This window comes from Odocoileus virginianus, chromosome 25 (assembly GCF_023699985.2).
Source record: "Odocoileus virginianus isolate 20LAN1187 ecotype Illinois chromosome 25, Ovbor_1.2, whole genome shotgun sequence".
NCBI classification, from domain to species: domain Eukaryota; kingdom Metazoa; phylum Chordata; class Mammalia; order Artiodactyla; family Cervidae; genus Odocoileus; species Odocoileus virginianus.
In genome coordinates, this window is record NC_069698.1 from 3,407,162 (window position 1) to 3,421,057 (window position 13,896).

Consider the following 13,896-nt stretch of genomic DNA (forward strand, 5'->3'; position numbering starts at 1 on the left):
GCTTGTGACCTTACTAATAACTGCTAGCTATATTATTTTCTATGTAGCTTGCTTCAGAAGATTATCTCTTACATTACCAAATGTGTGACTAAGCCTGTGATAAAATGCTGATATGCAGTTCCATATGAGATCAATAATTGTAATAATGTAACTCTAGATATGGGAAGAAACAAGAGGAAATATTTTCCTGGACCAAGAGGCTAGTAAGACAGGTATGGTCCAGAGACTTTTGCTACTCACAAGGCCTGGTCTAGTGACAACACACTGAGTGGCCTCTCAATGGAATCTTTGATAGACCTGAGGATGAGCCTTCGCAGCACCATGGGACAGGACGACCATGAAATGCCCCAAACATGGCCAAATAATGCGGCTATGAAAGGGCCCTGCTGACCAGAAGGTGGCCCTTGCCAGCTGCCTCTTCAAAGACTAAATCATAACCACCACAAAATGCTGACCTTCAACACACCCTTGAAAGGAGTTCAGGATGGAGACAAAAGAAAAGGCACTCTGTGCTCTGGGAAAAACCCAGAAAACAGGCCTTCAGATAAGTCAGATGTTTTTAGGTAAAGATTTTTATGAGCCCAAATTCTTGCATCTTCTCATGCCTAGAGAAGCACTAATGTCACCAACCGATACCTGAACCTGGTTCTGGCTAGCCCCACAACAGCTTTCCTACGTCTGTTAATCTTTGGGCCAGATATCTTTAACTTTCTTGTTAAGTTTGTTTCTCCAAGTAGCAGTACAACAAGAATATCTGCCCAGCCAACACCCAGACAATGCTAGAACAAGCTGCATTATCATTCTGTGGGCTCTCCTCTCCCTCCATAAATGCACCCTGAGGACCTCAGGCTATTCTCCCTTTGAGATCTTATACAGGAGACCACCCCCAGCAATAGAAAAGCTCAAGGGAGACCACCAATAACTAGCTGACCTGGAGATGTCCCGACACCTCCAGGCCCTGGAAAAGTCTTCAGCCATATCGCCTGAGAAACCTTAAAAAGGACACCTATTCCTTTGGGCAACTGGGTTCATCCCTATCAGTCAGGAGATGAGATATGGGTTAAAGATTAAAAAAAGGAATGACTTCAGCCTGTTCAGTTGGAATAGGCCCTCACATGGTCGTCCTGGCAACCCCTACTGCTGCTAAAGTTACAGACGTCATCCCTTAGAGTCGCCGCACCAGAGTCAAGAAGTCTGTGGCTTCCTTGACGAGGACACCTGGAAAGCAGTTTGGGACCCAAAAAACCTCCTCAAGGTCTGGTTCCAAAGACAATGGCCCTCACCAATGAAGGATGCTGAGTCCCGCTCTAGTCCCTCCAGAAGCTGACTAGTCAATGCACAGCAGAAGCTTGAGGATTCCTAAGCCTTGCTCTAGCCCCACTCTGGCAGCTGGCTGGTCAATACACGGTGGAAGCTTGAGGATCCTGCTATCAAAATATCGATGGATTTTCATTATCAACCCTGGCCTCTATCCCTAATTGGTATTATTGCTGTGCTTTTCATTACAGGACCAACTAGACTCCCTGGCTGAGGTGATTTTACAGAATAGGAAAGGGCTAGACCTACCAACAGCTGAAAAGAGAGGACTCTGTCTCTTCTTAATTGAAGAATGCTGCTTTTATGTAAACCAATCAGAAATATTCAAGGACTAGGCCCAACAGCTAAGGGGATAAATCATAAAAAGGAGAGAGAAACGAGCTAATTTCTGGGATATTTAGAATAATATCTGGAGCTGAGCATCGTAGCTTCTCCCTTTAACAGGTCCTCTCTTCACATTCTTTGCAGTGCTCTTGTGTGACCCTTGTATTCTCAATTTAATTGTCAGTTCATAACCTCTTAGATTAAATCCATAGTTACAAATAGTAATAGCTCAAAATAGCCCCTGAACAATGGGGAGCTCTGAATGTCCTACCAAAACATGAGATGATGCTTTCTACAGTGAGTGATAGAAGCATCAAGAGGGGGAATGAAGAGGAAAAGCTAAAATTTTAAGTAACTTCCTGCTCCTTCTGCCTCTGTAACCCAGCTTGCTCCTTGCAAAGTCTAGATCTCGTAGGTCTCAGAAAGTAGGGACTCACACTAGGAACTGGAGCTTATCTCACTCACCTTTGTCCTGCTCTTTGCAATCGCCCTAGCCCCTGCAAACCCGCAAACCCATTTAATCATGCCTGTCTGTGTATAAAAATGTCTGTAACCCCTTTGTTCGGGGCGCAGAGCTTGGAGTGTGAACTCCTCTGGGCCCCCCAGCATAATAAACCTGAGTTCTCCAGGTCTCCCAGTGTGCGGCTTGCTTTCTCGAGTACTGGTTTCTACAACAGGAGGAGAAACAGGTAAGGGGGTCAAAAGGCACAAACCAGGGATCCAAAATACCTCATGTGACTATAATTAACAGTGCTACAATGTATACTTGAAAGTTGTTAAGACAGTAGATCTTAGGGACTTCCCAGGCAGTCCAGTGGTTAAGACTTCATGTTTCCAATGCAGGAGGTGCAGGCTTGATCCTGAGCTGAGGAACTAATACTCTACATGCTACAAAGCGCAGCCAAAAAAGGACAGTAGATCTTAAAAATTCCCATCATACAAAAAACCTATATGAGGTGATGGATATACTAACTAATCTTAGGGTGGTAACTGTTTCATATAAATATATATGAACATATATGTGAATATTATACATATATAAAAGCATCACACTGTATAACAAACCTACACAATATTACATATCAGTTATAGCTCAATAATAAAAATAAAAGACAAGCAGCAACATGAAATAAAGATCATGACCAATTACGATTTGCTCCTGGAAGGCACATATGATTCAACATTTAAAAATAAACTGATGTAATTCAACATATTAACAGTAAAGACGAAAACCATATGATCATCTCAGTGCAAGCTGAGAAGCATTAGTCCATCATCCGTTCATGATAAATGTTTTCAGAGAAGTAGCGCGAGAGATGGATCTCTTCGCCCTGAACAGGAGCATCTGTGAAAACTCTACAGCTCACAGCGCACTCAACGGTGAGTCTGACGGCTTCCCCCGAGGTCTGGGAAAGGCCAAGGTGACTGCCTGCTCTCACACGTGCATTCAGCACTGCACTAGAGAACTCAGTTCATGCAACGCATAAAGAAAAACAAACAAAGAGCAAACAGATTGCAAACCAGAAATAAGACTGTCATTACGCACAGAGGGCAAAATCATAGAAAACCTCAAAGAATCTACAAATAATATTAGAATTATTAAGTAGCAAGTCACAGGATATAAGTTCAATAGACAAAAATTAATTCTATATGACAGAAATAACTAGAAATTTAAGTTTTATAATTATCATTTATAATAGCATAAAAAGTCAAATATACATGGATAATCTAACAAAATATTTATAAGACTGTACACAGAAGACTACAAAATATTTCTGAGAGACATCAAAGAAGAAGACTCAAATAAATGAAATTAATTATACACTATCTTCATGGATGGGCATTCTCAATATTGCTAAGATACAAATCATCCCCAAATTGACCTACAAATTCAATGCAATCAAAAAAAACCTCAGCAAGAAGTCTAGAGAAATTTATAAGTTGTCTCTGAGATTTATCATGTAAGAGCAAAGGATCTAAAATAGAAAACTAGTTTTGAAAATTTAGGCAAATGAAAATTAAAACCACAATAAGATAACATTACATATCTTTTAACAAGGCTGAAATTTTTAAATTTAATACCAAGTGCTGAACAGAATACAGAGAAACTGTAATTCTCTTACAATGCTGGTGAGAATAACAAAATGTATAGCTACTTTGAAAACAGTCTGGCAGTTTCTTGTAACATTAATCACAAAACATATGACTCAGCAATCCTGCTTCTAGGAATTTACCCAAGAGAAATGAAAGCATCTCTTTCTACAAAGAGTAATACATGACTATTTATAGCAGCCTTATTTATAAAGCCAAAAACCAGAAACATTTCAAATGTTTACCAATTGTTAAATGGATAAATAAGTTATGGCACATCTATACAAAGGAAGACTACTCAGCAACAAAGAAAACTGAACTACTGACACATGCAATAACAAGGATGAATCTCAAAATCATTACACGAAGTAAATCCAGATGCTAAAAGGTCTTCCTACTAGAGGATAGTCAGAAAAAAGCAGTATTAATCAGAATGGAAATCATATCGGTGGTTACCAGGATTTGGAGGTTGAAGAGGAATGACTATGTAAGAGATTTTATAGAGACTAGGGAAGATGAAGAGCTGTTGATCACGGTAGTGGTTACCTGGTTGTATTTAAAGGTTTTAAAAGTGATTTTTACTGTATATGAACTAGAGCTTAAAAAAGCCTAACTCTATAAAAAAATTCAATGTTTAGGAATGCATTTATATTAATAAAGAAAATGAAGAGGTGATTACTGTGAAAGTCAGGTTAACAGTTACCTAGGAAGAGGGGAACTGAATGCTTCTGGAGTGCTAACAAAACTACTTGGTGCTTTGGGTAAAGCCACAAGACTGTATGCTTCATAATTCTTTCTTAAACTCTGCACTTATATTTTTTGGGCTTTTCTTTAAGCATATTTTAATAATAATAAAGCATTTTAAAGTTAAAAAACAACCAAATATTTCTGTTATTCATTCATAAAACCTTATGAGATAGCTCTTCCACTTCTTTTTTCTTGCGTTTTATTTATTTTTTCCATTTATTTTTACTAGTTGGAGGCTAATTACTTTACAATATTGTAGTGGTTTTTGTCATACATTGACATGAATCAGCCATGGATTTACATGTATTCCCCATCCCGGTCCCCCCTCCCGCCTCCCTCCCCACCCCATCCCTCTGGGTCTTCCCAGTGCACCAGTCCTGAGCACTTGTCCCATGCATCCAACCTGGGCTGGTGATCTGTTTCACCCTTGATAATATACATGTTTTGACACTGTTCTCTCAAAACATCCCACCCTCATCTTCTCCCACAGAGTCCACAAGTCTGTTCTGTACATCTGTGTCTCTTTTTCTGTCTTGCATATAGGGTTATCCTTACCATCTTTCTAAATTCCATATATATGCGTTAGTATACTGTATTGGTCTTTATCTTTCTGGCTTACTTCACTCTGTATAATGGGCTCCAGTTTCATCCATCTCATTAGAACTGATTCAAATGAATTCTTTTTAATGGCTGAGTAATATTCCACGGTGTATATGGACCACAGCTTCCTTATTCATTCATCTGCTGATGGACATCTAGGTTGCTTCCATGTCCTGGCTATTATAAACAGCGCTGCGATGAAGACTGGGGTGCATGTGTCTCTTTCAGTTCTGGTTTCCTCGGTGTGTATGCCCAGAAGTGGGATTGTTGGGTCATATGGCAGTTCTATTTCCAGTTTTTGAGGGAATCTCCACACTGTTCTCCATAGTGGCTGTACTAATTTGCATTCCCACCAACAGTGTAAGAGGGTTCCCTTTTCTCCACACCCTCTCCAACATTTATTGCTTGTAGACTTTTGGATAGCAGCCACCCTGACTGGCATGTAATGGTATCTCATTGTGGTTTTGATTTGCATTTCTCTGATAATGAGTGATGTTGAGCATCTTTTCATGTGTCTGTTAGCCATCTGTATGTCTTCTTTGGAGAAATGTCTGTTTAGTTCTTTCTTTGGCCCATTTTTTGATTGGGTCATTTATTTTTCTGGAATTGAGCTGCAGGAGTTGCTTGTATATTTTTGAGATTAACCCTTTGTCTGCTGCTTCATTTGCTATTATTTTCTCCCATTCTGAAGGCTGTCTTTTCACTTTGCTTATAGTTTCCTTTGTTGTGCAAAAGCTTTTTTAAGTTTCATTAGGTCCCATTTGTTTATTTTTGCTTTTATTTCCAATATTCTGGGAGGTGGGTCATATGGAACTGGAGGAATGAACCTGCCTGACTTCAGGCTCTACTACAAAGCCACAGTCATTGAGACAGTATGGTACTGGCACAAAGACAGAAATATAGATCAATGGAACAGAATAGAAAGCCCAGAGATAAATCCATGCACCTATGGACACCTTATCTTTGACAAAGGAGGCAAGAATATACAATAGAAAAAAGACAACCTCTTTAACAAGTGGTGCTGGGAAAACTGGTCAACCACTTGTAAAAGAATGAAACTAGAACACTTTCTAACACCATACACAAAAATAAACTCAAAATGGATTAAAGATCTAAATGTAAGACCAGAAACTATAAAACTCCTAGAGGAGAACATAGGCAAAACACTCTGACATAAATCACAGCTCTTCCACTTTTGATAATAAGGGTCAATTATTCCAGGATTTTCCCACAGAAAATAACTATAAAACTTACACAAATTACAAAAAGAACTCTTGAGGCACCAAAGAGTGGAAGAAACAAACCAACCAAACAAATCAAATGTAGAGGGTATATGTATGCTCAGGGAGAAGAGAAGATAATTACATGAAATTAAGTTTACCACTTTTAGTTAGAGCTTTTAGTCTGAGAGTAAGAGTAACGTTCAGTTCAGTCCAGTTGCTCAGTCATGTCTGACTCTTTGCAACCCCATGGACTGCAGCACGCCAGCCTCCCTGTCTATCACGAACTCCCGCAGTTTACTCAAACTCATGTCCACTGAGTCGGTGATGCCATCCAACCATCTCATCTTCTGTCATTCCCTTCTCCTCCTGCCTTCAATCTTTCCCAGCATCAGGGTCATTTCAAATGAATATTCAGGACTGATTTCCTTTAGGATGGACTGGTTGGATGTCCTTGCAGTCCAAGGGACTCTCAAGAGTCTTCTCCAACACCACAGTTCAAAAGCATCAATTCTGTGGCGCAACTATAACATAGTGGAAAACAAAGGTCTCCCTGGTTAAAGGAAAATTGAAGCCATGGAGCCATGGCTGTTGAGTGGGGGGGGGGGGGGGAATTCCAGAAAGGAGATAGAGAAGAAATCCCCCAGTTTTCTGGCCACATCTCTGACTGAAAGCTAAACCATACATGTGGAACGGACTCACTCATAGCAGTTCAGCTAAAGACAAAAGATCTGAATTGAAACTGGAACCACTAGCCAAGAAAAACAACCTTGCAGTTCAGTTCCAAATAAGTTAATTGCCTATCAAATCAAAAGTAACACACTCATTGCAGAATCTCCACACCTGGCATGCAACTGTTGGGTACTAGCTATATGCCAGGCATTATGCTACACACCAGGAATATGGCAGTAAGCAAGTTAAAGTTCTTGCCCTCGTGGAGGCTATAGTCAAATGGAGGAGAGAGCCAAGAAAGTACAACAGAACTTAGTAAATGTTTTAATAGGAGAAAAAAAGGGAATATGTGACTGAAACACCTAATGCAAAGTAAATAGGACCTTCTAGAAGTTTTAACCAGCCAAATCCAAAGGAGTGGAATATTCTGGGCAAATCCCAGAGGTAAAACAGATGGCACACTTAGTAACTAAAAGAAGTTGAGTATAGTTGCTGCATATATAGTAAGAAAACAATGACAAGCGATGACACCAGTGAGTGTAGCAGGGTCCAAAGTGTCTTAGAGAACCAAGCTAAGAAGTCTGAACTTAACCAGGAACAACTAGAAGTCTCTCAAAGATTTTCAAGCAGAGAAGTGAAGCATTTCCAATTTTCTTTTTAAAAAGCTATTTTAATGGCTGAACAGACAGGTCTATAGACTGTTGAACAGTCAGACTGAAGAAAGATAAGACTGGAGCCAGAAAGCCAAGTTTAGAAGCTATTTAAGAATTCCAAATGAAAAATAACTTTATTAAGCTTAACAGAAGCACAAGGGTAGAAGTAAGGAGGCATGTACAATATATTTAAGAAGCTGAATTAATTGGACCTAAAAAATGTTACACAGCAGTGTTGGGAAGAAATATTGTGAATCTAACTGTGGGCATATTGAACTATAGATCTTTTTGAAAAATAAAAATGGAAACATTTGGCATTCAGGTAGACAGACCTAGTTTTGAGAGTGAGATCTAAAGCAGAGATAAAGCTTTGTGTTTCATTAGCTCACAGGGAAAACTGATGCCTTAGGTATTAATGTCTAACCCTGGTAGATTAAAAAATGGTAGACATTTTAAACAGAAGAAAAGAAAATCAATGGATTAGGGTAAGTTTTATATTGAAATTCCTAATTTCAACAGAAACAATTTATAGCTCAATTAATTTCTGCTTATATATGATATATAAGCAGTATATACAGTTACAATACAGCTTTCTCATCTGGAATGATTCTAACTCTCAGATGAGCCTGGAGGCTTGGATGAGTTTTGAAAGCTAGGAGAAAGTTTTTTTAACAACCCAATTTAAATAACTTTAAGAAAAATATGTTTGGTTTTCATGAAGGGATTCTTTTCATACTTAAGGTAAAAGCATCCACATAATTGCTCCTTTCCTCTTTAGAATTTAAGTGTCTACAAAGAGGTAGAGAAGGGTAAACAAATGTCAATTAAATACAGTTTTTCACACAACTGATACTATCTTTCAATTTAATGAAGCACCAGAAAGTAACAGAAAACACAGAAAGAAGCAACTGAAAAATACATACATGCTAAAAAAAAAAGCAGAATATTTAATTTGAAACTTACCTTGCTCCTAAATTTTCAATGGTTATATATTCATCCTTTCTCACAACTTCAAACTGCAAGTGATGGGGGAAAAAAAAAGCCCTAAAGTAGTTCAATTTTCAAAATTCTTTAGTGTTACTTCTTAGCCTTAATGTTTGAAAGAAGACAGTGAGAATGAAACTATAGTGAACATACAACAAATAAAATAGAAGAAACAAGCTATAAACAATCTTAGTCAAATAGTAGAGCTGACCTTAAAAACCATTTCTACTTTATATCACCATAGGATTTAAATGCCAAATCTAAAAAAGAAGATCATACCTAAATATAATATATATACACATTTTTAAAATTTTGGTTTACTTACTGATAAACTGAAAAATCAAGAAGATATTTTATTAAAATGAAATAGCAAAACCAAGACTATAAAGGGTTCAGAAACTCTGAAATTATTTTTAAGCATACATGTAGCAGAATTAGATTATCATCCTCTGTGCATGAGAGACTTTCCTCACTGGTATAGTCATGGCCTGTTTTGTCAGTTTCTGTGTGTGTGTGTGTGTGTTATTTTTAAAATTTTTTTGCTTTTAAGTCGCACTTAAATACTACTTTAGAGAAATCAATGCAACAAAATGTTAGAGAGCTTAGTCACCATAAAAGAGAATATGACTAGGCTACTATTATTACAATTCCCAAATCTGTTCCAAGTCAAAAACATCATTCCAGTGAAGAAAAGCAAGAAAAACAAGAGAAAGTTACTCACCAAAATTTTGACAATTCCAGGTACCTCACACTGTAGCATCCTTACCATGTCACCCGTACATCCTTCCTTTAAACATTTTTTTCCACTAAAACTCTATAAATTTTATCAATAGAAAACAACAATAAATTTTCAATAGATAAAATAATATGAACAATAAAAATAGAAAAAACCCACTGATGTGCAAAACTGATTATATTTATATAAATTTAGAAGGAAATATTGCTAGACAGTAAAACAAAAGATGTGAACAAACACTTGAGAGTTAGTTGTTCAAAGATAGTCCATTTCTTGTACCAATGGATTTCCTACTTAAAATGTATGATCACACTTTTCTCTCTCATCATTTCTATTAATATTTAAAATCTTTATATAGTTACATCATAAACGAAAATGAATTTGATGCTCCAGTGAAAGCAACTTCAAGCAAAATATACAAATTAAATAAGTGCAAAAAGAAATAATGAATTTCTATTAGATAAGTGAAGATTCCAGTGGAAAACAAAGATTAAAAATTTGAGTCCTCTGATCCTGATCTTGTTATTTCCTCTGGTTAATTTATTTAGTTTTCTTTTGCTTGTCTTTCTAAAGTTGAGTAATACTGATTGCCCTAACAATCAAAGAAAGTGAAAAGTATTTACATACTGCTTAAAAAATGAATAACTATGCCTTATATAATGATTTTTACAATGTACAAGTTTATCTGTTAATCTTCACAACCTTATAAAGTAGGTATTACTACCCTCACTTTATGGCTTAGAAAAATGAGTTTCAGCCTAGTGTAAAAAAAAACCTACTAAGTGGCTCAATCTGGACCTGAACTCAGAACATTCAACTCCATATACAATTGCTTTATAAGTATTTTCTGTGGTTTCCACAATGTAAACACTTTAGAATTAAACATTATAGACCCAACTTATGGCCATTACCTCATTAAAGAATAAAGAGTAATTAACATAGACACAGGTGTTCAATTTCTACTTTAATTTCAGTGGAAAAATTCCAATTTAGTTATATGATTTTAGACAAATATAAATAACACAAATATATTTTGAAGGTCTTCTGTTGGTGTTTTTTTTTTTTTTTGGCCACACCGTGCAGCTTGTGGGGTCTTAGTTTCCTTACCAGAGACTGAAGCCGAGGGCTGGCAGTGAAAGCACCAAGCCCCAACCACTGGACTGCCAGGGAATTCCCAATAACAGATATATTTTTGAAGACTATAAAATTTATCACTGTTCTCTACCCTTAAAACTATACATTTGTCCTTTCTTTTTATTAAGCAATTCTATTCTTTGATTTTATGTCCTTTATGTGAATTTCCTACAAAGACCTATTTAATAAATGGTAATGATGACCAAATAGTGAGGAGAAAAGTATCAGAGAGAATAGGGAAAGAAAAATGGAGCAAGAAAGGAAGAGGAAGGAAGTGAACAGAAAGAAATGAAGGGGAAAGAAGAAAAAAGCAGGAAAGAGCAGAAGAGGATATGCTCTAGTAAAGTTTTAAAGGAAGTACAAATATAATACCTGATCATTTTCACCTGGATATTTTAAATTCTTGAACTTTTTCCAACAAATTTTATGGAAGTAAACACAGCAGCTCTTACTGCACATTAACTGAAAAAATCCCTGGAAAAGAGAAAAAACTGTTGATAAGAAATAATAATCAACGTAAATAAAGAAAATATCACCTTAAGTCACTTTTTATTATTCTATAACTAGATGAGTTTTACATGACATTGAAAATTTATCAACAGATCACTGGTAATCAAAGAACTATATAAATCATTTTTATATCATTAAAGACAAAAAATAGGCAATAATTTGAATAAGTTGATTAATATTTTTCATATGCTGCATACAACAAAATATCAGAAACTCAGTGAGTGACCTTTGTAGATGAACATGCTATCTGCCCCACTTCATCAGAACTTTTACATTTCTCTTTTCCTTCAGCCCCAGTTCCATAGCATTATTCCCCAACACCCCTTGGTCCTCAGTCACCAGGCCTTAAATCGCTACATTGGTGACAAACAGCTCCTGAGATACTGCGCTTGTGAATGTTGCAAAAGCCTAGCAAAGCCAATTCATTTTTAAACATTTACTGTTGAAGGATAATTGCTTTACAGACTTTTACTGTTTTCTGTCAAACCTCAACCTGAGTCAGCCAAAGGTATCCATATCTCCCCTCCCTTTTAAACCTCCTTCCCATCTCGCACCCCATCCCACCCCACTAGATTGATACAGAGCCCCTGTTTGGGTTTCCTGAGCCAGACAGCAGAGTGATGTAATTCAGAAAGAGAAAGATAAATGTCATATTCTAGTGCATATATACAGAATCTAGAAAAATGGTACTGAAGAATTTATTTACAGGGCAGCAGTGGAGAAAGAGACCCAGAGAACAGGCTTATGGAGATGGGGAGAGGGGAGGAGAGGGTGAGATGGATGGAGAGTAGCAAGGAAACTTATGTTACCATATGTAAAATAGACAGTCTACGGGAATTTGCGGCATGGCTCAGGAAACTCAAACAAGGGCTCTGCGCCAATTCATTTTTTTATAGACTCACAGGATATAAATAATTCCTGATCACAAGGAATCTAAGCTTTTGAGATTTTTGAGAGTCAAACAACTTCTCAACTGCATTTTTCTGTAATTAAATGAAGTACTTTTAAAAAAAAGCATTTATTTTAATTGGAGGCTAATTACTTTACAATATTGTAGCAGTTTTGCCATACATTGACATGAATCAGCCATGAAAAGATGCTCAACATCACTCATTATCAGAGAAATGCAAATCAAAACCACAGTGAGGTACCATCTCACATCAATCAGAATGGCTGCTATCAAAAAGTCTATGAACAATAAATGAAGTACTTTTTAAAGAGTATTTTGATGAATGATAATATAATAATTTTCACCTAAGTTTAATTTTACTATTACATTTTTAAAACAGTTTATTGATAATTATAGTACCTTATAATTGGTGTTCTTTAAAATGTCGGCTTCACAAGATCGCTCACAATCTAGATAACTGCAAATGGTCTGCTTCATTATATTACTCTCAGTTGTCTTGATGAAATTATTAAGAAGGTCCTAAATTTTAAAAATAAAAAATCTTATGAATCAGTAATAAAAAGGCCACACATTTATATTAAGTTATAGGTTCATTTCATATCCTTTTTTGAAGATTTTTTTAAAATAGTTATAGAACCTATTTCCCTCATTCAAAGTAAACAATACACATAAGGGCCCTAAACATGAAATATTAAATTTCTTACTGAATATAAACACAGAGAATGTGAAAAAAGTCTATATTCGAAGCTATACATCTATATTCCATTCTAACTCAAAGCAGCCAGTGGGTTCCTAACAAGAATTACTTTCTCTGATACAGATACAGAGAAACAACAAATTGTTGGAAACCCAGGAGAGTCCCTGCTAGAACTGGCCCCCAAGACACCATGTTGGCAGTGGTACCACTGTATTGGTGCAACAGGCTGCTCAGCCAAAATGGGCAGGACCAGAAATATGTTTCCAGTGTTCAGAGTTACAACTTTGAATGCAATTTCCATAATTTAAAATGCTGGCTAAAGGCTGTGAAACATATTATCAAGTCTAAGTTAACAAGTCCTTAATACTACCCCTTAGAGAGACATACCCACACATACTGAGGGTATATGCCATGATAAAGTAAACCTCTATAGACTATTTTATGCCTCAGGTCGGCATTCATAACATTTGTTTAATGACATTCAGAATTTTATGAAGAATAAAAACATTTTAACCAAATCAACTAGAAATTTTTAAACGTCAAGAAATAAAGAAGAAGCATCCAAAGACCTATCCATATGAAAGCAGTATATCCTATGAGGACAGCCAATAGTAAGTGCAGATGGTGAAATAAAAGGACAGGACTCATGGTATGTATATAGCTACTGTCGTTTCACATATCTAATGCTTAATAGTTCAATACTGATCTACTGAGTTGCCCACCAAATCTGTTGCTTGTTCCTTACTTCTTATTTTCTGCCCCAGTCATTGATATTCACTCATTCAATAAATATTTACTGATTGCCTGTTATGGACTAGGTTGTTGGGAATGCTAGGAAATGTTAGATGTTAAGGATACAGCAGTGAACTTAGAAGGTCAATATATACTTAGTCCTCATGGAACTTACATCAAGCACATCTACCACAATCGATTTAGCTTTCAACCAGCAGGCTTGAAGTCATCCATCACATAGTTATTCCATCACATTTTACATGCAATATATAAGCAAATACTGTTGAGACTTCTCCCAAAATATATTGTAACTTTTTCTAATTCTCTCTCCATTAGTACCATTCCCTGTCTTACCTAAATTACTGACTGTAACAACTGCCTAACTGGTCTCCCTCATCCCTGCCTGCTATGCTCCAAAGCACTCTACAAAGCAGCAAAGATCGTGTCAGTTTCTTGCTTGAAACTCTTCAGTGGCTTCCCACTACCTACCTACCTTCCCACTGCCTTATTAAGACTGACCTCAAGGTTCTGCAGAACTTGCAGCATCTGAACCCATTATACCTATCCAT

At 36.7% G+C, this 13,896-nt stretch overlaps 1 protein-coding gene across 11 annotated transcripts in view; it reads right to left on the minus strand.

The window, feature by feature from the left end:
* Positions 1–13,896, minus strand: part of DZIP3 (DAZ interacting zinc finger protein 3) — a 116,995-nt gene that overhangs the window by 60,442 nt on the left and 42,657 nt on the right. For all 11 annotated transcript variants that reach the window (XR_011483449.1, XM_070454932.1, XM_070454930.1 and 8 more), the window contains 4 exons: positions 12,298–12,417; positions 10,851–10,952; positions 9,330–9,422; positions 8,588–8,640 (listed from right to left, as the gene is read on the minus strand). Coding sequence is in view for 10 of the 11 variants with exons in the window: in XM_070454932.1 (XP_070311033.1) it covers positions 8,588–8,640; positions 9,330–9,422; positions 10,851–10,952; positions 12,298–12,417 (368 nt within the window). In the remaining variant the exon portion in view is untranslated. The remainder of the gene's footprint in view (positions 1–8,587; positions 8,641–9,329; positions 9,423–10,850; positions 10,953–12,297; positions 12,418–13,896) is intronic.